General features: G+C 41.9%; 1 protein-coding gene across 4 annotated transcripts in view; it reads left to right on the plus strand.

Annotated features, from left to right (window-relative positions):
* The window catches only part of MAD1L1 (mitotic arrest deficient 1 like 1), a 352,477-nt gene that overhangs the window by 125,308 nt on the left and 202,820 nt on the right, over positions 1 to 24,349 (plus strand). For 3 of the 4 annotated variants that reach the window (XM_051777190.1, XM_051777205.1, XM_051777198.1), the window contains exon 12: positions 18,897 to 19,037. In XM_051777190.1, the coding sequence (XP_051633150.1) occupies positions 18,897 to 19,037 (141 nt within the window). Of the gene's footprint in view, positions 1 to 18,896; positions 19,038 to 21,973; positions 22,031 to 24,349 lie in introns of those variants that run through there. The other variant, XM_051777211.1, reaches the window with a different exon arrangement.

The following is a 24,349-nucleotide window of genomic DNA, read 5'->3' on the forward strand; positions in this document are numbered from 1 at the left end:
TTGAAGCAAGCATGCAGAAATATCCTATTTTCAGCTGTACATATTTTTTTCCCAGAATTACTTTACCATGGCACTGCTCTAAATATGTCTTGTGAGATAAGCTTTAAATCCTACTTGGGCAAAGTTTATTAAAAATTAACATTTGCATGGGGAGCTATAAAAAAGAATAGGACCTTCATTAGCTTAAAATCATCCAAAGTACAAAATAATATTGAATTGCTCTTCACTGGTCCAGACCAGGAAGGCTCTTACTGCCTGCCAGATCTTGAAGCCCAGAAATAGTCAGCATCAATAACATCCAATAAACCACACTGGAAGCTGCACCTCTATTCCCAGAGGTCCAAGAAAATGAGCTGCTACCACAGACTAAACAGCCTGAACTCATTGGAATGGGATATTAGCTGTCATTCCTCTCAGTGGGGAAAACTGGAGTGTTCATTAAACATACAGCCCCAGAATAACTGCTCTGGCAGTTCATGGTGTTTGGGAGTGAAATGTCACTGCAGATGATGAGTTTGATACAGTTTTGCTTTGTGGAAGTTCACACTCGAACCAATGTAACCCATAGGCCAGGTAAAGCTGATTTAGCCTGACGGAGGATGTGTCCCAGTGACAGTCATTCTGATCTCCAACCTTTACAGAAGTTTGAGGGAAATGGACTGACAGTAAAGATGCTGAAATGCAAGAGGGATGAGAAAGGGGCTGTACAATGGATCTATGTAGAACATCAATTTTCATTTTCATTTCATTTTCTAGGACAGATGAGGGAACACGTCCTTTCCCACATTGCTTTCCTGTTGGGACTGCATATTGCTTGCCTGTACCTCGCAGCATTTAATCTGTTGTGATTCCCTTAAATGCCTGTGTCTCTGTAATACTCACCTTCCCTTGGGCTGCGAGTCACCAGCATGTGTGTCTTTGTGTTAATTTGTCCCAGTTCAGAGGCACAGCATCATTAGTGAGGCGCCGCCGCTGCGGTAATTACTGTGGGATTTGGGCACAGCGGTGTGTTCTTGCATCACACTCCACCTTCTCTTTAATCTACATGGGCCATCTGCTTTATTTCTTAACTAAAAGTTGTTTTGTTTCTGCTTTGGAAGAGTGACTCTGTTGCTCCTAATCTTCTCTGTGTAGAAAACCATTGCAGCCAGGATAAATTACATCCCTGTTTGATAGATCGTGCTCGTTTTTGAAAGATTTCTTTCAGGTCGTGCCCTGTAGTTTTACCGTGTGCAAGTTTTTCCTTTCCTTTGTGGCTGCAGGGACAGTCAGGTCAGAAGATTGGTAGGACCACTCTGTAATCTAGAGAACTCTTGACCACTGTAAGTCTGACCAGTCCTGCTGTTGGCTCTGTACTGAAGATTTCCCAATACAGTAAATGACGTTACTGGGTGGTTATCCCATGACAACTTTAAGTAATAACCTTTTAAACCCCCATTCAAGTAAGAATTGTGTGTTGGGTGGCAAAGCACTTTGACTTCTGTCTAAAAGGTCTGTTGTGTCTTTTGCTGTTGCTGACCAAAAACAGTTAGTTGTTGGACTAATCAGGTCAAAGGCTCGAGTTTCTCCAAATCTTCTGTGAGAGGCTCTCTTCTCCCCTTGTGCCTTTCTCTTCCCAGACTCCTCAGTTTGGATCGGTACTTTAAGAGTTGGTTTCCTAAGCCTGAGCAATCCTCAGGCATAGAAGTAGATTGTTTAAGTGGGGTGGAAGGTTGACACTGCTGTTAGAGAAAGCTTGCTTTTATTTCCCAGAAAACCTCGTTAATTAGATGATGATTCTGAGAGGTATTTGGTATGGTCAAACTGGACAATTTTTGATGTTTCAAAGGCATTAAAATAAGATTGCAAAATAAGAGCAGTGGGGATCTGACAGCATGTGTCACTTTCCTGGTCTTTTGGAAGAATTTATAGCCTAGTTTTATCAGAAAGTGGGTTTTGTTGTTGTCGTCTTATATGCCTTTTAAAAATGTTCCTGTTGTCAATAAATAAGGTGAGGGCTACAGTGATCCATGCATCAAAAAATATAAAATGAGAATAATACTTCCTTAGGTCTGTTGGCAATTTATTTTTCTTGTAATGGGAACATTATTTCTGCATGAGCCTATCTGTCCTTACCACTAGAAGTTGATTCACACAGTTCGAAGGCAATGAAATAGCAGCATCAAATCAGGCAGTTTGCATCTTGGTTTTGTGAAAAGAATAAAAAAATAACATCATTTCTCTTAAGATGTTTTGGAGTAGAGCAATCATTTAGAAAATGAAAAGATCCTTTGTCTAGGAGGCTCTTCTGTTTCACTCTTAATCTAAGCAGCTGCCTTTCTCCTTCCCCATGGGGAGTTGCGGTGGGTAAATAACATGGAAATTCATTTGATGATGGAGACATTAGAGGTTGGCATGGACAATTAATTTGTTATTAGACAGAATTAATTTTATTTGATCCTTACATGGTTCTGTTGCTGCATATAAATTCAGCAACTCAGTGAGTTAGCCTGTGAATGCAGCTCTGGTTTTGATGAAGGATGGCTTTTTTGGCAGCTTCTTTCCCCACCTGTGTGTGAAACGCAGATTATGGGGAAGCTTTTGCCTTTGTGCTGCTGGAAGTAATTGCTGGGTTTGTGACCTAAAAGTTGTGCTTTTCCCCTTCCCAAACTAAATGCTCGGGATCATCTTTGCTCAGAACTAGTTTGAAAATGAAGTTTCTGAAGCTACATCAGCAGAAAGCTGAGTAGAAGAAAGTGAGGATCTTTTGGCTTGTGAATGTTTGAGTTCCTTTGCTCGTACAAGAGATGGAATGAAGTGTCAGTGGCTACAGGTAGAAGTGTTGACTCTCATCTCCAGAGGGATGATCTCCTCGTAGTGTCACAAAGCAGTAGGTCTGTGTTTTAACCCAGTTCTAAGCTGCTGAATGACCACAACCACTTCATCTTGGGGGGCACCAGTTTTCCCTTCTGGAAGATGGAGATGGTGAAGCTGAACTCCGATAAGAGGCTGCTTTAAGATGAACTGCTAAAAACTGCAGCATAAAAACCTAAAGGTAGCCCTGCCCTTCTGCTAAGTGGAAGAGTTTCATGAACAAGTTACTTATAAGAGTGTCCTCATAAGACATCTGCATTTGCATATATTATACTGCATTTTTCCTCCTGCTTCTCTCCTGCCTTAATTGTCTGTGCTCTAGTTTTCCCCAGACTGGAGAGTCTCTTGCTTGTGCTAGATTGGCAAACTAAAGATAAAAGTTTTTGAAAATGAGACCAAGGACAAAAGCAGGGAGGATGTTCAACTCAAAACTGTAAAGGAATATGTGAGTGTGTTAAAAAGAGTACCAAATTCAATTATTTTTGTTAACCAGTGAGATCAGAAGAGGAATCAATTATGTTGTGCAGGTATCTCTCTCTGTGAGCTGCATGGAGATAACTTCAATTGCATTTGCTTTTTAAAGTTGACGTGGCAGTAGACAGCATTGTTTCAGTAGGAATGAGCAGGGAAGAGACTAATGTCGTCTGTAAGTGGCAGGGAAATACAAAACTCACACCTCTTGACAGTAATCGTTTTTGTTTAAAAAGCAAATAAGAGAAAAAGCAGGAGAAACTTAGGGAAAAAATCACACCTCTTGAAGAAATTCAGGGCTAGACTTGGCGTATGTTGTTGGAGATGATTTAGCTGTAATTAAATAGGTTCTAACATAGTGGGTAAGACTGTGGATGAGAAGAGGGGAAAAAACCCAATCTTCTGACTATCCATTAACATGCCAGACTGTTAGCAAGCTTGGTAGGAGAGTGGTGTGTAAGTAAGGATTAGTGATGAGTAACTGTCCTCCCCTTTCAGCAGCTCCAGGTCCACAATGAGCAAGCGCTTCATGCTTGTATTAAGCACCCCCACCACAGACAGGTCTGTCATTTCTGAGTCTGTTTAAAATGCTGTGCTAACAGACACAGTAGAGACCTCAGAAATTCCCTTCATGTGGAATGCAGAAGTCAGCCCAGCTCCTGTTTGTTTCCCATCTCCCGCTGCCCCAGTGAGGCTCTCACTGTTTGCACTCCCTGGCCCCACGTGTGCGATGCCCAGCCAGGCATGTGCCTGTCCCTGGTGCCCTGGTTCCTGCCAGCCTCCAGGAATCACTAAGACAGATCACACGTGTGCCTAAGTCTGTGCAAACATTCCATAAAAGCTTTCCTCGCAGCCGGGGCTTGCTGTGGGATGTCGTGGCTCTGGGGCTGCTCTGGTGTGCACAACAACACGCTGCTCATAAATAACACCAGGTTATTTATAACACGCTCCTGTGGTGTTACAAATAACAGCCATATCCATCACACACTGTTCATTGAAACATAAGGATTTAAAACCACTTCAGAGATCCCCCTGTTTCTACATGTGGCGAGTGAAAAAGCAATTGCTGTTTGGAGGAAGGGAGGAGTGGCTTGGCTTTTCTCTTTGCTGTTTGTATCGGTGGGGTAAATTGTCTAATAACCCCAATTCTAAGCTTTTGAAGTATTTTTATTGCAAAAAGTATTCTTTAAGTATGAAATACATATGTTTGAAGTGCATGAACGTTGAATTTAGAGGAGAACGATAGCGTTCAACTCAATTCAGTGGGTGATAGTAAAGAGGCAATTACATATGATTTGTGAAATAAAGAGAGCAACCTCGGCAGAGTGTGGTACCTGCAGGGTTTAACAGCACACTCTGATCTGAGCTAATAAGAGCAGTGTCTAATATTAGAGTTTGCCTTGTCAGAAAACCCGTTAGTGTGCCAGTGTGAGGACGGTGTGCGTGATGCAGAGTGAGCAGCTGTTTGCCTTTTGGTGCCACAGGAGGAGGCAGGGAGAAGCTCTCTCTAAAAAACTTCATTTGTCATGCTGCTGGTTTTTTTGTTTATAGTATTAAACTGTTGATTAAGAAAAAGATGATTGAATAGGTACCTTCTTTTAGAAGCACACAGACTTCAGCTGGAGATTAATTCCTTTACTTGCTCGTGTTCCTAAGAAGTTTTTAAAGTTATGTGTAAAGTCATTTTTTTTCTTTTGAGATGAAAACTTAGAGCTCTCTATTTTTCAACCTGTTTACTCTTTTCATTTCATCTTCCTTCATAGCTGCTGAACTGACAGTATTTTTTCCTTCCTTTCTCACACTAAAACCTAAATACAATTACAGTTTCCATTTTGTGCCCTCTGGAGAAAAAGGTCTTTATACAAGCTATGCCACAGGCTTGGTGAGGAGGGGTTTTCAGTTACTACCACATTTGTTTTCAAATTCAAAGCTTTTAGGGACTAGTGTTTAAAATTAGCTATATGGGGTAACCTGTTGGATGTGCAAATACAGAATATTAGTCAAAGACCACAGACATTTCTTCTCTGCTTTGATTTTCAGAGTGACTCTGAGTCTTCTGTATTTTGCTTCATGGTGGCTGGCCCTCAGTTTTCAATTACAAAGTGATTTCTTGTTCCTAATCCTCATCTAATTCATTCCTGGCTCTCCTTCTAGTCAGGTCTGGATAACTGAGAGAGATATTACCGTGGTTCCTCTCAGGTGTTGGAGAGAAATGGATATTTATTAGCCATCTGCTGAAATGGTAAAAAATAAGAGGAAAGAGTGAAGAATTACACTACTGAATACTGCAGAGAAACATATCTTCAAATATGTACAAGACTGCTCTAGAGGAAAAGGTAATAAATTTTTGCCTGGTATTGTGCTTATAGGCTTAGGAGATCGTTTCTAGCAGGTATTTTCTGTTCTGTTCATGCTTCCAAGGCACTGCCCCAGCAGCTCCAAGTACAGACAGGACTGATGGACTGTGCTGTGCCCTTTCCTCCCTCCATGACCTCCGTGTCCTGCCTCCTTGGACTGAGGGGGAAATCCAAATGACAGAGCCTGTGAGCCAACCTGGGCTTGGCAAGTGAGCCTGGGGTGGATGGGATCAGTATTTCTTTGAATGGAGCTCTGTGTAGGTGGTCAGTGAGATACCAGCCCCTGTGAGGCTTCATGTGTTTAGATCATCAGACAGTGCATCATCAGAAGGTACATCTGTATTTCACAAGTACATCAACTTCTTGTACCTTCTTCATCGTGTTTCAGAAATGCCACTAGAGGATATTATGAGATGATCACACTGTTTTAAGTGTGTTCAGAAGTTGAAGACTTCTAAAGATACAGCAATAGTATTTTCTTCACATATACACGTTTCATTATGTATATCTGGAGCTGATCTGATTTGCTCACATTCAACTAATTTACTTCTTGACTTAAGTGAGTATTAATCATAAACTGTTTCATTAGTAACTAATTTGATTTGGGGAAAAAGTTGAAAAGATTTGACATCTGCTGTAAAATTTGCAGCACTTCTTCCATGGACTTGAGGCAAGTATTTTGCACAAGGAGTCTTTTGCATAGCCTTGATTGTTGATTTTGTTTTTGTGTGTGTTTAACATCCTTGATGTGCACAGGAAGACAGGCAGAAACTTATGACTTGCTACTTTTTGGGTGCTTCTGTGCTTACCCTCAATAAGCTGGAGGTCCTAGTGAATTAATAATCATGGGCAGCATCTCTGAGACTGCACTGACAAAAACAATACAGTAGCCCTGCTTTCTGTGAATGTGGTAGAGCTTATGTATGTTGTTATTGGAGGTGAAATAATAAGGCCAAGTCTAAAAAGTAATACTTGCAAACGAAATACAAACAGCTTTTTGGAATGAGTTGAAGGAGAGGGATTGTGAAGTGGTCAAATTCCAGCTCAGTGATTTGCTCTTGTTAACTTTTGTTTTCCCTTGGTCTCTAAACCAACATCTTTTTTTTGTGCTCATGGATTCAAGTGATTTTTATGTTGATTGTGAAGGCTTTTTTGAGCAGCCTAAGGTGGATGTTAAGGATACTGTTAAATAATTTTAAATGAGGAATTTTATCCATTCATGGACTTGCTTGTAAGAATTCTATGGGACACGGTCCTGGAGAGAAGGGGAAAGCAGGAGAGCCAGGGAGGTTGGGATGGACAATATCTTGAGCAGCTTTCAAACCTCAGCTGTTGTGCAAGTCTGAGTCTGTCTAGTGCTGATAATAAACTACATTGAAAATGGCATCATCTCATACAACTGGTAAGATTGGCTGGTAAGATAAAGCTGTATTTGAGAAAGATTGTACTAAGTCAGGAGAGTGCCAGGTTTATTGAAAGGCATTTTATTAAATAATATAATGGTATTTCACAAATGGAAGCAGAGAAGCAGAAGAGCCAAATATAGCAACAGATACGTGACTTCATTTTAAACTTTTTGTTTACTTTAGAATAATAAAAATAGTTCTGATAGTATTCCCTGACACATTTTCCAGAGATGGAACAAATTTGGTGATGAGTGTTGCGTGCTTAAATATTGCTGTGCAAACGGGTCTGTTCTCCCCGTTTTGTTTTCTTGAGGGCTTGATTGTAAACTTGGAATTCTGTGATTCTACCTGTGATGGTTGGGTGTCCTTTGGATTGGCTTTCTGGTATGTGGAACATAAGAAAGGCTAAAACTCAGCTTCAGTGCCTCCGAGTTGTCCAGACAGTTCTGCCCAGCGGGTGTGTTGCAGTGTGGAAGTAGGAGTTGATCTTCCCCATGAACTGTCTGCTGTTGACAGTGCTCTTCCTATGTTGTTACATGGCAGGGAGAGACTTCTCCATTCCTGTGTCTTTTGTTTGCCAATAATTTCTGTGATTATGTTGTGTTCTGTTCACTTTGATGAGGTTGTGCCCAGAAGTAGAAAAGCTGATGGTCCATTTCATTCTCTAAAACGTGACAGTTCATTAGTATGAAAGCAAACCAGTGGGTTTAGTTTGTAAGAAAGTAGATTATCTGATACCCTGGTTCTGCTCTTTATTGCTGTGTGGTTTTGTTGAAAATAAAATGTAGGTATTGTGGTCAAATATCAATTAAAGATTGATGAATGTTTTGGTCCCATACGTTTAATCATCACTCTCTTTCAGATGTATATAATGAATATATTTCCTAAATAGTGTTTTTCTTCTGATTTTTCCACTGTTTTTAATGAAGCATGACTTCAGTACTTCACATTTTGTCTAATGGTTTGAGCATAACATTGTTGATGTCAGTGCAGTTTTGAGGAAAGGTTTTGTTGATTTAATATTGCAGAGGCAGTGGAGAGAGAGAGAAAAGAAAGGAAATGTCATTTTGTCTGCGTGAATTAATTTTATAGTGTCTGGTGACACTGTAAAGGGAAGGTGATCACTGAGTGGCAGCTAGTATTAATATTATGTCTACTAACTTGTAGGCTATTTTAAAGTAATAGTTTCATTTCTGAAATGTTTAAAATTTGAGGAAATCTGTATATATGGGTTATTGTCACGTGGGCTGCAGATTCTATCTTAGATATAGGGTGGCATCCTTCTCTCTCGTGTTCTCTAGGTGTGGTTGAGGAGGTTAATCACTGGGGTTTGCCATCCCCTGGCTCAGCAGCTTTTGGGAAAGCATCTGGTCCTGTTTCTCTGATGAGCTGAGCCCTCTGAAGGTGTTGAGCAGTTGGTACTTGCCAGCCCCTGGAGTTGTGGTCCTCACATGTGGGGACATCCTGGCAGAGCGGGGTCTGTGGGTAACTCATATGTGGGTGAGTTTGGGCAGCAGACATTGGGATCACGGGCTCTTTAGCCAGCCAGGAGTGGGTGAGGATGTGCCTGTTACAGAGAGGGGGGGAAGGGGCCAGTGACTCTGTGCATCTTCACTGTTTGTCTTCATTTATTCCTCATCCACCCAGTTCAGCTGCAGATGCTGCAGAATGAGAGCAGAAGTCAGACATGGGTGATTAGAGTGTGAAAGACTGGAAAAGCAGCTATGCTGGAAAACTACAGATTGGACTTGTTTACCTTAAAAAGTAGTTGAAGAAGAGGTGACAAGTTGAAAGCGCAGAGTCTAATGAATGAGTGGTTCAGAGAAGTTATTTGGGAGCTGTTTTCCCTGTCTGCATGAGGAAAGAATAGAGGTGTTCAATGAAGCTGAAAGGTGGCAAATTGAGACCTGATAAAAGAAAATACATTTTCAAGAAATGAAAAACATACTAGGATTAATTTCCACCAGAAAACTGGCAAGGTCAGGAATTTCTGGGGGTTCAGCAAGAGACTGGATATTTATATGAACAATAAAAATATCCAGAGGAGTTGTCCATGAGAGCTTGCTGTTCAAAAGTATTTATTAAATATAATTTTTCTTGAGTTGGAAAGCTGAAGGTGGAAGTGCAACTGGAATAATGGCAAAGCACCATAATCTTGTACCTGCCTGCAGCAGTCCTTCCTGTAGCTGCTTCCTAAACATCTGATTTTGTTCTTTACTGTTGTGTCTGGGTCTCAAGGGAAAGGGGATTCCAGGCAAAGGAAGATGGGCTATGGGCTTCTCTGCCAGCCTACACTGAGGTTTGTACAGGATTTGAGAACCAGCACATGGCAAAGCTCTGTTCAGAAGCTGCATTCCTGAGCACGTGGTGGCAGATTTCCTTTTGTAAATGCAGAAATCTCTTTCAGATGTGCAGGTCACAAGGTTAAAGAGCAACCAAACTTCATGGTGATTACTTACTGCCTGAGGGCAAACCCTGAAGTGACTCCTGTTTAAGATAATGAGACACCTTTTGTGAGTTTTGGCTGAACTGTGCTCTAAAGTGAGAGAATAAACGTATCCTAAAAACAGCCAAGGAACTGTTGCTAGGTGCAGATTCCATCTTACACACTCAAAGTGTTAAAATGATTATTCATTCATATTTTCAAAGGATGCAGGTTAAAACCTGGAACCCACATCACGTGGGTAATGTGAAATATATGTTGTGTAATATGAAATGAGTATTTTGACCTCATCCAAGTAAATAATAGAATTTTAGTTCAAAGTGATGGCTTATCATTGCTTTGCCCTGAATAAATCACTGGGGGTGATTAAATAATCTGGCCCAGTCTTACTGTTGGGAGCATGGTTTGGGTGAGAAATGACCCTTTATGGTTATTATCATTTCAAGAAGAATATGCTTAGAATTCTTTAGCTTTATAGGTGGCTTATGTAGTATGGAAGGTGCACACTGTGCCTCTGGTGCCTAACAAAATGCTTTGTGATTTTTGGTCAGCAATGTGGGCACCAGGGCTGGTTTGGCACTGGAAGTGGGATTGTATGTGTGGGCTGTTAGAGTTTTTTACCCTCGATATCCTTCATCCAGATGGGTCTGTGAATACTGTGGGCTGCTGGGGAGTTCCCTCGAAGTTATGGGAGAGGAACCGAAGGGAATTTCACACAGTTACTGTAGAGAAGTGAAAACAGCTAAACCCCAACGTGTAGTTGTCAGAAGGGGCTTTTGCACAGGTGGATTCAGCCCTATGGCTTGCAGGTTTATCAGAGTGGTGGTTTGCAGTGTGGGTGCTGTGAGTGTCTGGCTCTGGCCTTCACGTGCACGTTACTAAACTTATTTGCATGAGACTGTCCTGTTGCTGCAGATCCTCTGTTCAGTCTCCTCTGCCCAGTGTCCTCTTCCTGAGGAGGAACCACTGGGCTACAAGGACAGGGGTTGCCCTCTGCCATGAGAATCCTTTTAAGATAATTCAGATATGCTGTGGGCAACCTAGGAAATAACTTGATATATAATTTGTGAAACTCTTACTGAAGTTGCTGATTCTTTTATACCCTGGAGGTAGTAGAGAGAATATTTTATGAATTAAGTAAAGTATGTGAAATTATTAATGTCTTCTAATAAAACAGTGAGGTGATATATATTCTGAAACATCATCTAAAAACCCTTTTCTTTGCCTTCTTGAAAAAACCTCTGCTGCCATTTCTCTAGAGTTGTTGACACATGTTGAGGGGACAAAGGAATTAATTTTGAGTTCAATGGAATGTGCTGTGTTGGAGCTGATTAGATGAACTCAGGTCTCTGATTTTTTTTGCCCTCTTGAAATCTGGTGTGAGAGATTTGCCCTCCTGCTTCAGTTCTGTCTTAGCTTAAATATCCCAGGAACAGAGTTCAGGCAATGGGGCCATTCCTCTTCCTTTATTCTTGCAGAGATAATTGCACAGGCTTAGAGCACAGGTCAGTTTACTTTTCTCCCGAGTTAATGATATTTAAGTGGTTAAAACTGCAGGAAACTGCCTGTTAAGAGCTTTAGAGGCCAATATCTGGGTTACTCAGTAGGCTGGAGGAAAAGAAATCCGAGGGTAAGCATGAATGTCGGGGTGAATTTTTATGTGCTGTAGACACTGGCAGATAGAAGAATCTGATATACCTTCTCAAAAACTTTCTTTTTGAGGTCGAATAAGGGTTTTTTCCTATTTTTTTAATAGATGAATAAAGTATTAGTTTTGTACTGCCAGTAGGTAAGAATGAATACATTCCCTTGTCAGCCTTCTCTCTGGCAGTGATGGTAATCCAGTGGCTGGGTTGAAGAAAGTATTGGGGTAGTTTTGTTTTGTTTTGATTTGGGGGGTTTATTTGTTTGTTTTTGTTGGGGGGAGGTTGTTTGTTTGTTTGTTTTAAAAGAAATTGCTGTTTTTTCATGTGTGAACTGTGCACATGGTGTCAGATGGTGAGTGAACCTGTGCTGAGGCAGGTGAATAAGGCAGCTTCACATTACACAAGATTACCACTGCCTGAGCAGTGGGAATAAGAGAAATGGTAGGAAGAAGAGGGGTTTTTTTTGGAATGAAGAGATGAGAAATACACTGAGGCAGAAAAGCAAGCTCGTGCTGGAGATAGGCAGCGGTGAGCGTTCCGGTAGAAGGGAGTTAAATGAAGGAAAAATCATAAAATTATTTCACAGCAGCAGGAGGTTAAGAAACATAACTAAACATGTTAAACTCTCTGTGAAGCAAGAGGACCCCAGGGGTATTTTAGTCAGATAATATTTAATTTGTTGCAGTGTCAGTTGTATGATTGCTTGTCAGCTGGCATATGTATGTGCTATAAGCAAAATGAGGCTTTCAGAGACCATGCACAATTTTCCAGGAGATAGTAAGCAGGGGATTTATCAGAGACAGATTAAAAGGGTTACAGTGGATTTATTTGCTCTGGTCCATTGCCAGGATATAAGGCAAGCTGAGCTCTCTGCAGAGAAGCGTTGGAGGAGAGGGACCAAGAGCTAGAAAGGAAGAACTATAAATCTGCAGGAAAAACTTATGGAATACAAGAGCTTGTAAGATACACAGGTATTTGTGGGAGTACATTTAAAGCTGCCAGCTGAGTGTTTGCCAGAAGAGCAGTCAGCTCGCACAGTTTCTCCAAAATTTAAGAATGGATGGTTGGGAAGCTAAGAGTATCTCTGAATGCCTCATTCTGGCACCTAAAATCAGTCTTTGATTGCTTTTCTCATGCTCTCTGCCTGGCTGTGCCCTCTTCCCACCACAGTTTCCCTGGGTGGCTGCTTTCTCCAGACTTCCAGCCCTGGGAGGAAAGATGGTGTTCAACCTGAATGATACACAGCCTTTCCTAGCAAGAAAATGGCTCTGTTATGAGAGTCTTAGAAAACTGATGAAAACCATCCCTTGCAGAGAGATGATGGGACAGACAGGGATGCTTAATTCCTGGTTTGCTGTGTGCTTGTGGTTACAGAGTACGTCAGTCATTCCAGCCTCTCTCCCACCTACTCAGGTTAGGAATGGATGGAGGTTCTTGGACTTATATAGAAGGGATATTTTATTTTTGTTGGACAAGCCTTGGTTGTAGGAAACAACACATCTGAAAGGCTTCTTTATAGGTTAAATCTATCTTTAAGTTCCTGCAGTAACATTATATTGGCTTGAGGGGCAAAAATGAGGGTTGATATATGGACAGTCACATTTGAGAATTATGGATGTTTAAAAAAAATGTTCCCCAGTGTTCATGTCAGTGCAAGGATAGCGAAATCTGCTGGATGTTTTTATTTTTATGGAGTTAATGGGCTTTTTTTGTAAATGGTGTTTTAATTGAGGTCCTGAGTAAAAAGTCAATGGTGTGTATATACATACATGTCTGCAGTCAGTTCTGATTTGCAAAGTAATGTGAAAATAGGTCAACCACAGAGAGAAATGCTGGGAAATGGCTGTAGCTGAGAAGGAAGTTATTTGGAGGTTTGGGAATAGAAAATTTTGGTTTGAAGATGATTTGTACAGAAGACAAGGGTCATAAGAGGAAGGTGAACAATTTGCCTTCTGGTGGTAGTAGATTCTGCTGTAGGCAAGGAGGGTTTGAGAAGTTTCTGGTAATTTAACTTTTGCTGGTTTTGCTTGGCCTCGGTCTCTTGGGATTTTTGTCTGTTCTGGAAGAGTCAATTAGCTGCTGTGTTAATTAGTGCTCCAGGAGGGAGTTGAGGGGATGTGGCTCCCTTACACATGTTCCTGTAAGAGCCAAAGTCTGCCTGAATGTGCCTTTGGCCACAGCTCTGCCTTCAGGCCCCTGTTTCCTGCCTCTTGCTCTTGCTTTGTTGTTACTTTCCCCCCTCCATCTTCCATAAGGCAACGGGATATGAACATGTTACCAAGTAAGACTTGGTATATCAATTCCTTATCAATTCCTCCAGCCATCAATTTGGAGCAGAACCTTTTCATTGTCAGTAGCCCTGTTGGCATTCCCTGGCTAATGCTTTTCTGTACAGGGCATCTCCCTGTATCCCAGTGAGCTGAAAGAAGGATGCCCATGCTTTCCATAAGGAAGGTGCAAACTGGCAGCTCTGAGAAGGGGCAGATGCCCACTGATGCTGCAGCCTGTTAATGGTACCTGGTGTCTCTGCTGCCACACAACACTCTGTGCTTTGTTTTCATGAGTTTCATCAACCTGATGCAAATTCATTTCTCTAAATTACAGAGTTGTTGTTGAATTGTAATTCTGCTCTTTGAGAAACACATCACTGAAGTTAAGATTTATCACATTTATTATTTGCCTTTATTCTGTAGACAATTTACCTGTCAAAGAAGGAAATTAGACTGGTTTGATATTATTCATATTAAGGCTCAGTTGATTGTTTCTTGTCCCTAATTCTTCTCTAGCTGCTTGCAATCTGATTGTTAATGTTTTCTTCAAGTATTTTATGAGATACCAAAATATTGAAGTGATTTATAATTGCCAGAGTCTATATCTTCTCATCCATCCTTCTTTTAAAAGGTTGGGTCTGTTCCACTATCCTACTTTCAGGTCCTGTCCTGCCATTTGAGAGTTCATCAAAAATAGTTGCTGATGGACCAGAGATTACTGTGATAAATCTTTTTCAAATAACCTAAGAATACATTTTTTCAATAGGTCCTGACGCAGTCTAATATATTTAAATATTCTTCAATTATTTCTAATTATATTTTGGCTTATGTTCCTACACCTCATACTGCTAATTTTACTAATGTTAAACATCTGGTCAAGCCCCACATGCCATCTCCCTTCTTCTGTATGTGTGTTCGTGTACCTTAAAGCAAGGAAGTATAGACCTCTGTTACACAGTCTTCTCTCTCTTTTATTTGTGTTTTTGTGAGAAATAGTTACCTAAATTATACCTGATTGCAAATAGCACCTGTTTGATGTCAAAGCCCCATATCTTTCTTCAGTCTTGAAATTTTCCCTTATTACAACTAATTTGGATTTAGGAGTCTGGAGAGGAGGAGGAGGAGGAGATCTTGCCACTGATTTCCGATAATGAAGCAGTCTATTAACATTCTCCAAAAATTATCATTAATTAAACAAAAAGCTGATGTAACGCTCGGAACAGGAATATTTCTGTACCATCCAAAAAAAAAAAAAGGCACTGAATGGGAAATATCATTATGATTCTGCTTTACAGAGTCTATCTCCTCTGCCAGGCTCTAACCCGTGCAGAAACGAGAGAGCAAGCGAGCTGTGCGGTTGGGTTGTGGATTAATAGTTGAAGTTCACTCGTGTGGAAATAAAGCAGATTTTACTGTGACTAGAATCTGTCATTAAAAACCCATTATTGGAACCGACCGGCACAATTCCTGTTTTTTCATTGCTAATGACAAAACAATCTGTTCCTTAAAAAAACAACAAGCCTATATTTTCTTGCAGAGAAATCGTGCAGGAGTGTTACCAGAACAGAAGCCGGGTGGAGAGAGGCAGTTGAAAGATTTATTGATCAATAAACCAGACAATTACAGCTTGTTTATAAAAGGCAAAAAAAAAAAAAGCCACCTCAAACCTCAGGCCTGCAAGCAACACTGAGACTCTAATAATGATAACTCTGGCATCCAGCTCGAAACGATAAAAGTCAATAGGAAGATATAGGATTTCAATAAAATTATGACACCAGATAAACTTTACCCCAGGAACAAATTTTCCCTGGGTGTGTGACTGACTTCAGTTAGATTTGTAACTTTAATTTCTTTCTTATTGATTTTTCTTTTCTTCAACTAATTAGAAAGTCTGTGGTGAATGGAGTGTGTGTACGTTTGAAGAGGGGCTAACAAGCAGCAGCGGGGGCAAGGCCTGAACTTATGTGGTTGTTTGTAAGGTCAGAGGCTTCTTGAAAATTTTTTGGCTGTGTTTTACTCTTCAGTTGCTTCCAATAGCCAGCTGGGAGTCGCTCTCCTGCTCCTCAGTGTGACTGTATCTGAAGCTGTGGGCTGCCCTTGGAGATGTGCAGTGCTGCAGTGACACGGTGGTGGTGCTTGTATGAACCATTCTCAGACCTTTCCCTAAAATTAACCCCAAAGTCCTGGAGAAGCCCACTTGTATTCCTGCTGTTTCTAAACCACTCTGGTGTGTGAATGCCATGGAAAGGGACTTTATGAGTTTCAACCTACTTGCCAACCAGATGGAACTTTGGCTTTACACAGAGGGAATAGAGGAGCTGGTGGGAGGACTGGGGAGAAGCTTCATCTTAGGGGTATCATTTTGCAGAGGCATTTTCCTGTTCTTTTCTTCATGGGATTAGCTCTAGTTTCTGGTTAAAATTATAAAATGTGTTTTCTTTTTAGTTCCTTATGTGGTAGTAGGAGGCATATTTGTTTGATGAATGGGCTGGTGCTGGCAGAATGAAGGGAAACTGTTCAACCTTTGAAAAAATCACTATCCTTCCTCTTTTTCAAATTTACATCTCCTCAAACACAGCTGCAAGCTGCAGCACCAGAGTTTGTGTAGGGCATTAATTTCCTAGGTTTATAATGAACATCAAAACTGTCATTCTGCTTTTAGGGCATGTTTAAAGTAAGCTGCATTTCTGTTCAAGTGTTGATTTAAAACTGCCTAGGGTAAAAAACACCTGGAATTGTGCCAGTGTAGGTCCATGGTGAGTTAGCATAGGTGCCCCATCCTGGTTAAATTTTGGGAATTCCCAGAGGAAGTGCTTTTTAGTAATTCTGGTGAATATTCTCCTGATAGGAAGCAGGAAAGCAGAGGTGTTGGAATAAGGTTAAAAAGGGTGTCTGAAAGTCCCTGGGGAGGATTTTGATGGGGCTTGGGGAATATCCTGTTGTGTAGAATGAGGAAATATTGCAGCAATTACTAAATTAGGATTACATCTTAGAGAATCTTCTTAGACAGAGGACTTATCAACAGGAACTTCTGTTTCCTGCCAAACTAACAAGATCTTTAGGAGGGAGGGAACAGCTTTCAATAAGTGCTCTTGATGGGGAGAAATTTAAAAAAATGGAGCTGGGGACCACTTGTTGAAAGCTGAGGACTGATTTCATTTCAGTATTAATATTTAGAAATAATTGAAGAGCAGAAGTGAACGCCAGGATCAAGTGTTTAATTGTGCCCTTTAGTTCAGCTTTTCAGCACCTTTTTTTGCAGTACAGCTTGTGCTGTGTTTACCATGTGTGTTTTTTCTTGAGAAGTTTACTCTTCATTTAAGAGAAAGGCTTTGAAGGGCGAGGGCTGTAGTTGATTTCTGGGGAGAGACAGCCTGTAGGGGTGTCCTGCTCCCATGCAGTTTTTCCATGCTAACATGAAAGCAGGAGTTTGTCCTCCTTGCAGCTGAAGAGCTCAGGGAACTGCGAGGATCTTGCTGGGGATGACTTGAACGACCTAATATTCAGCAGTTAATTGGAAACCAAGTGTGATGGGAGTTGCCAGGGGTCCTGTTTGCTTTTGAAAAAACGCTGAGGATTTTGGGACTGCCCTGCTGTAATGGAGAAAACATTGCAGTGGTAAATTATCACGTCGATGAAAGATGCTTAGGAGAAAATTAGGATAGCGGAGCAGCTCGGAGCGTGGAGAAGGAGGGAGGATGCTGTAATTGCAAATCTAATTGCAACAACATGCAAAGCTCAAACCAATACGTTCACTAAATGCTGTCATTATGTTCTCTTCTGTGCTTTACACAATGATTTGACAATAAATGGGGAATGGAAGGCATCTCTTGAGCAAAAGCAGTTTGCCTTATGGGGAGTGCAGTGGGCAGACTGGATGATGTCTGTGTGTATTGGAGGGGGAGGAGGAAGGAGAGATCCTGTCCTGCCTTTCTGCTAAAGAAGTTCTTTACAAGGCTGGTGTGGCTGTGTCTGGATTTTCTTCTGCAGTAAGATGGAAGTATTTCCTTTCTCATGTCTGTCAGATGTATAATTCTTTCTAAACTACGGCAAAACTGTTCTTTCCTTGAAAAAAAAATTCTCTTCAGTCAGATCTGGGTTAGGAGCTAGTAATAGCTGCTGGTACTATTTATGTTGAAACCTGTTTTTCTTTATAATTTTATTAACTTGGTTCCTGTAGCCTCAGGTTGTCCTTTGATCTTGGGGTCCTTTTACCTGCTGACCAACCCAACCATCTTGGCTGACCTTTCAATCTGTGACATGCTCTGAACACATGGTACCTCTGGCAGTGCCCTTGGTCTTGTTGTCACACCTTGAATGTGAATGTTCCTTCTCTTCCCCACATGTGCTCTTGCTATCCACGTTCAGTCTTTGACCTTTAGGTTTGGAAGGAGGAGATAACCTTTGTATCCAGGCTTGCTTAGCTGAGCAGTTCGTCACCAAGCAAAAGAGAGGCAGCACTACCTTGGGTTTATGCCAGGGGCCAGACCCTGTTCTGTAGCCTCACAAGCATCAAGGTTCTTCGGCGCAGTCAGAAGATGAAACACTTCATCAGCTGGCTAATCCCCCTGTGCGTATTGCACCAGAACCAGTAATCTCCTTAAACACACCTGACCTCTTGAAATTTTCCTTTTGTCCCCATTCTTCTCCATCAGTGCCTTGGAGATAGGTGTTGTTTGAAGTTGGGAGTGCGCTAGGAAATACTTCAACCAGAAACCCCTACAGAAAGTTTTACCTTTAGCTTCAAGCCCAGGTATTATAGTTGGGAATGTAAACTACTCTGAGGGAGCCAAGAGAGATCCTTGTTTTTGTCTTTTTCTGCAAGTGCTTGGTTATAATTGCCAGCAGATTGTGAAGTGAGCCAAACACACTGTCTGCCAGATATTAACCTCTGAAAAAAATATTTGTTACAAACACCGAGTGTCGCAGCGTTTAACAAGTGATAAAGTCACATACCATTTTGAGGATATTTGCTCTCAGCCACTTTGTTCATTGTCAAATCTGTTTCATTTCTGTTGTGACAATTCTGTTCCTTCTTTGCTGAAACTCTGGCAGGAATAATGTCAAGTACGACACGAAATATTTGCTGAGGAAACCCATTCAGCCATGTTGAGTTAGAATAGTATCTCCAAAAAGAGGGCAGGCTCTGTTATCAGTCACCATCTGCTTGTTAGAGCGTCTGCACGTTGCTTTCCTGCAAGGGATGTGGAGTTTTACAGACACAAGGCAGTCTAATTTTTCAGTTTTCACAGCAGCAACATTTACTTTATTACAGCTGTTTGCTCACCTGTGGCTCGATGCTGATATGAAGATGACGAGTGCACGTCCATCAGCGTTTCGTTGCTGCCTAAGGGAACGACGGGCAAAACCCTGGAATGTCGTTCTGGGAAGCCTCTCTTGGGGGTGCAGTCAGGGGCTGTGTCTCTAAAGGTGTCTGTTCTTCCTGGCAGGAGCGGGATGGGATGCGGGCAATCCTGGAGTCCTACGACAGCGAGCTGACCCCCGCGGAGCACTCGCCCCAGCTGGGCCGGCGCATGCGCGAGGCCGAGGACACGGTGCAGAAGCTGCACGCTCACAACACCGAGCTGGAGGTAATAAAGGAGCATCATGGTTCTAACCCCAGGGGGGAAGGAGTTGAGACCTTTCAGATTGAACTGCCTTTGTGATGTGATCTCCCCTGGCAGAAGCCAGATTTGCAATAATCAGACTTTAAAATTCCAGCATCGGTAAGACTCACAAGTTATTCTGTGCCTGGTGCTGGCGGAAGCCAAGGATAATCTTTGAGTGTGATGCACCCATGCATGGCTGGGGTGACAACTAGTTCCTGTGGGTTAAAGGGATGCATTTAAGGGGAAGTAAAGGAGTAGCAAGTGTGGTGTCATCTCTATGGTCTGGTTCAAGTGATTCGCTGTATCACATCTGTCAAGGCTCTCCTGTACACAGTGGGAGCAACTTCTGTTTATAAAAGCTTTAGTTAAGGGTTGAAGAAGTAAATCTATGTGCTGTAAGTTCTTCACTTCTTGGCACTGGGCCAGAAAACCCCAGAATACTGGTCACTAGTAAATGCTTTTTACTAGATTTTCTCTAAGAAAGGAAACATTCTTTCCAAGGATAGACTTCTTTCTTGAAGGAATGCTTATATTATCTTTAGTTCTCTTTTTGGAAATTTGTATTCTGAAATGTGACTGTGGTGAGATAAATGTTAACATGCATTGGCCAAATCATTCCTCTCTTCTCTGTTGTGCTTTGTCATAGTGGAATGAACTTTACAGTCATGAGTTGAAATATTTGGAATATGTCTGTGATCTCAAAGCTTGGCAGTTTTATTTCACAGGCTTTACAACAGTCATAAGTATGCGAGTTTTTCTTTCTTTGTGTCTGGTTCCATCATCATGTAGATTTAGATGTTCTAATTCAAATGGAGTAAAACTTGTAGAAATTACTCCTTGGGTTTGTGTTCAAGTCATAAAAGAGACTGTCCCACTCTGCATAAAACTCTGTTGCTTCTGACATCTTTAAAAATGCTGTTTTCTTGTCCTGGGAGATAGGGACTTACGTCAGGCAGGACTGGCTCCAGTGACGTTTAAATCCTTAGCAAGCAGAGCAGTGTGGTGTAGATCACTATCATGGTATAGATCCACTTCCTCCCAGTGTCTCAGAAAAAGGAATTCTGCGAAGTTTTGGGCAAGCTGATAGAGATGTAACACCAGATAAAATGGAAATTTGCCTCAATTTGTCTGTCTCAGAAGTTGTTCTGTGTTGTCTTTTGATCACTGTATTGCTTCCCAACAGAGAGAGCAGGAATAGGTGATGCTGACATAAAGGGATAGGTGGCTATTTTATCTGCTTCCTTAGTTGTTCCCAGCAGTGGCTCTAGGTTGTTGCAGGGAGATTTCCTGAGTTGTTTCTTTGATTATGTCGGGTGTGCATGTTTGTCTTCAGGCAACAGCAAATTATCTTTTCTTCTTCAGGTGAAAGCGTGGAAGAGTGTGGGAACCAATTGCTATACCCCTTTAATTATTTGTTGGGAACAAATTCTAAGTTTATTTTCATGGGTATGGATTAAAGGCTACATGGAAAATTTCAGAAAGGAGCTGTGTTCTCTGGAGGTTTGTTGTGTGTGATGTCAACCTTTAAGCCTTCCAAAGACTTTGCTGGAAGCAGGATTCAAAGACCTGATATTTTTCTCATAAAGTAAAATTTTACGCTTCACTTGTTTGTGTTTGCCTTTCTGACTGCAGTGTTGACTGCTGAATCCCATCTGTTTTGAAATTTCGGGGGAAATTTTTTTGTTCCAGTAAAAATCGACAAACTGGAGAGGGAAATTGAGGTGCAGGCAGGACCCCTGGTGCCTCATCATCAGGAGCAGCAGCTGTAATCAACTGCCAGTAGATCAAAGTCAATGAGATGGTCGGTGGCAGCTATTAATAACTTCTGACATAATGCTCTACGCCCTCCCAGCTCTGCTGAGCCTCCCCATGACTCTCAGAAATGTTGACACCTGAATGACTCAGCTCACAAACAGAGGAGGCTGCTGGAATGAGGCACCTTGGAGCCTCAGTGGTTTCTGAGATGTGGGAGAAACAGCCTCTGTTGGAGGGTGAGGAGGGAAGGAAAAGGAGAACTTGAGCATGTTTAAGTCAGTATGGCAGAAGGGTTGGGGCATCCCAGGAGCCTCTGGTGTGGATGGGACTGGGAGGGCAGCACACAGTCAGCTTGTAGAATAGCACAGGAGAATGAGAAGAGCTGATCTGTGAGCATCATCATGTGGCAACAAAACAAGAACGTGCACAGCTATTCCAGGGGGATCCAGGGGAGGTCTGGGGTGGCTGCAGAGAAGGACAGTGATGGATCTGAGCTGAGAAGGCCTGTCTGACACTATTACTTTTTGATAGGCTAAGATGGTTAAAGTGTGGCAAACAATCAAGATTACCACTTAGCAGGGGATGTGCCACTGTGGGGAACTCCAGTTATTCCCACAGAAGAGTGTCTGGCACCCAGTGGGCACTGGGACACAGTCCCTGTGTGCTGCCCCTCTGCTGGGGAGGCTTCACAAATCACTGTGGTCCAGGAGCTATTTGAGTTTAAAAAAGCCCTTGAAGAGTCAAGGTAGATGCATCCTCTTGCATTACATTTTGTACCTTCTGCCTTTCAGCTTTGTTCGTAAATCATAACATTTGCACCTTGAACCATGTCTAACCTCACTGATTTCTTTTCTCACAGCTTTTATTTTTTTTTTTTTTGGCTACAGAGTAACTAATTTACCCAAATCCCTTTCTGTGCCCCCTAGAAGAGAGCCCTTTAATACTTTCTTTTTTCTTGTTTCTTCTGGCAGCCCTAATCTGTCACTGGCAGCCCCACCTCTGACAAATCATAGAGGGGGAAAAATGAGTGTTCTTAAGAGGGATTTTTCCTTGCTCTGAAAAGGGAGATTTTCCCATACATTCCAGCAGCAGGCTGAAAGCTATGGTGAAGAAAGAGTGATAGAGATAACACTGTAGGAGAGAGGAGGAAGCCACGTGGGACTGGGAAGATTTTGGGCTGAGGCAACAGCTTTTAACTCATTAGGGAGATGAGGTCTCTGGTAAGTCCTTTGCTGGGTGTATAAATGGAAGTGGGAAGCTGCTTAAAAGAATACAGGGAATGAGAGAGGAGTGTGTAAGCCCTGGGGGGAGCTGTGTGTGTGTGAGTGTCTGTTGGGAGGATGGAGTTAGGAGATATACAGAGCTGTGCCCCAGCCCAGCTGCTGGGAGAACTGCTGTGTCTGAATTAAACAGCACCTGGATTACAGGCACCTTTCAGAAACTGGGATACAGAAGGATACTTTGATCCTGTATCACTTCAGAGGTGAAGTGATGCTGCAGAAGAACTAGTCCTGTCAGAGCCTGATGGGGCAGAGGACTGGAAGGCAAAGAGAGGCTGATAGAGAACTTTTTAAATCCCTTTCATTGATGACCAATGAGAAAAGCTGGATCTCTAATGCATGGACATGCAAACAGGGATCTGTTTTTCTCCTCCCCAGAACTGCCTGCCCCCAGCCCAACCCCTTCCTCCACAAGGCTGATGTGGTTGGAGAGGCTTAGGGAAGCACTTTATGGAGTGTTGAATGTAAGGCATGGAGAGATGCAAAGAAAAATGTCATCTGAAATGGTGGCTGCAAAAGCAAGCAGGCTGTGTCAGCCCATTTCACGTGGTTAATGAAGTGTCACTCACCATCTTTTAAAAAGTGTGTTTTGGAACTGAAGAGGGAATGAGTTTGTCCCTGGCCAGCCTGTCATAAATACTTAAATACTGTAACTATGTTTCTGTGGCAGCCTGATTTTTTTTTTTTTTTTTGATGCTGGTGATATTATCTGTTTTCTTGCCAGTCTTCGTTAACTTTTACCACCTTAGCTCTCATTACTTCTAATTTCAAGGTAAATATGACAAAACAGGAAGCTTCTGTGCATGCAGCAGCTACTGTGAAAAAGCTTTGATGTGGAGTTCAGTGTTGGAAAAGTTAAATCCAGCTGCACAAAAGAGAAATAATCATAAATATAACTCCATTAATAGTGATTTTATTGCAACACTCTTGGCTCCATACGAAACTTTAATGAAGAGAGATTTGCAAGGAAGACTCACGCTGACACCTTCAATGATCTCCAGCATCTTTTACATTGAGAGATTTACACTGTCTGTGAGCACCATATGTACCCTAATCAGTTCATTGTGAGTCTGACAGTTTGAGCACACGAAATGCCATATGTTCTGTGTTTTGTTCCACCGCGGGCATTAGTGGTGACCCTAAAACTCATTGACCATATATTGGCTCTTAATCTGCCCCTGATGTTGATTTTGTGATGTTAGTCACCAATCTGCTCCTTGCCAAGGGGGTTACTCAGCAGTCACACCGGTGCTTAAAGTGCTTAATTTTTACGTGTGAACGCATTAAAATGTTAATTTGAGCAGTTAAGAGTTCTTTCTTGTCTTTTACCCACCTTCCCCCTTCAGTACTTTTTCACTTTACTTTTTTTTTTTTTTCCATCTTGGATCTACACTTTGTGTTTATCTTGCTCCTTTGCCATATTTCCTCTCCCCCTCAAAAGTAAATTGCTTCTTCACGTAGCAGAAGGGGTTTCTGTCACGGTGGGAACTTTACAGAGACATTTCCTCCCATCTGTGCAAGGTACAGAGCAGTTTGTTTTAGTTTTCAGGTTTCTCCTGCCTACTTTCTGTACCTCTCTGCTGCCATCCAACCTTTGTGCACTGTTTTTTAACTTTGGTGACAACTGTAAGATGCAGTGGGAAGATTACTCTGCTCACTCTGAAGTCCGTAAGGAGCAAATCGGAGCTTTCCTGCCACTCCAGAATGGCATGTGTTTCACTTGCCCAGACTTCTGCTGTCATTGTAGCATCTTATCTGTGACTCATGTGGGAGGGAACAGTCTCTCTCTGGAGATGATACTAATGCTCTCCATGCATCAGCTACCACTGATTGCTGGAGCAGTTACAGGGCTGGACATCATCTTCTGACAAAACAAACACCTTGTTGGAATAGCATTTTGAACCTGAGTGCTTTGGTATCTCTTGGCAGGCTTGAGCCTTCTCAGGAACCACTGTGGTCCTTTGCTTTTTATTTTCCTTTGCTGAAGGAGAGTAGGTCAGGCCTGTGTTCTCCTGCAGTCCTGCAGAATGGATTGTCTTGGGTTCTCTGTTGTTTCACGTGTTTCATCTTCCTTCAGACCTGACTGACCTTGTCAAATCAGGGAGTCATTAGTTTTCTCCCCTCCCTTTTATACCTGCCAGTGACTGTGTTTTGGGAAAACACCTTGCAAATAATCATCATATAAATGAGGAAGTCAAGTCACAAAGGGCCTTAATGATTTGTTAAAGGTGACAGTCTCTGCTCTGTGGAAGAACAGTG

The sequence above is a fragment of the Manacus candei genome, unplaced genomic scaffold (genome assembly GCF_025592945.1).
Source record: "Manacus candei isolate 608988 ecotype Guabito, Panama unplaced genomic scaffold, ASM2559294v1 h1tg000002l, whole genome shotgun sequence".
Lineage (NCBI taxonomy): Eukaryota > Metazoa > Chordata > Aves > Passeriformes > Pipridae > Manacus > Manacus candei.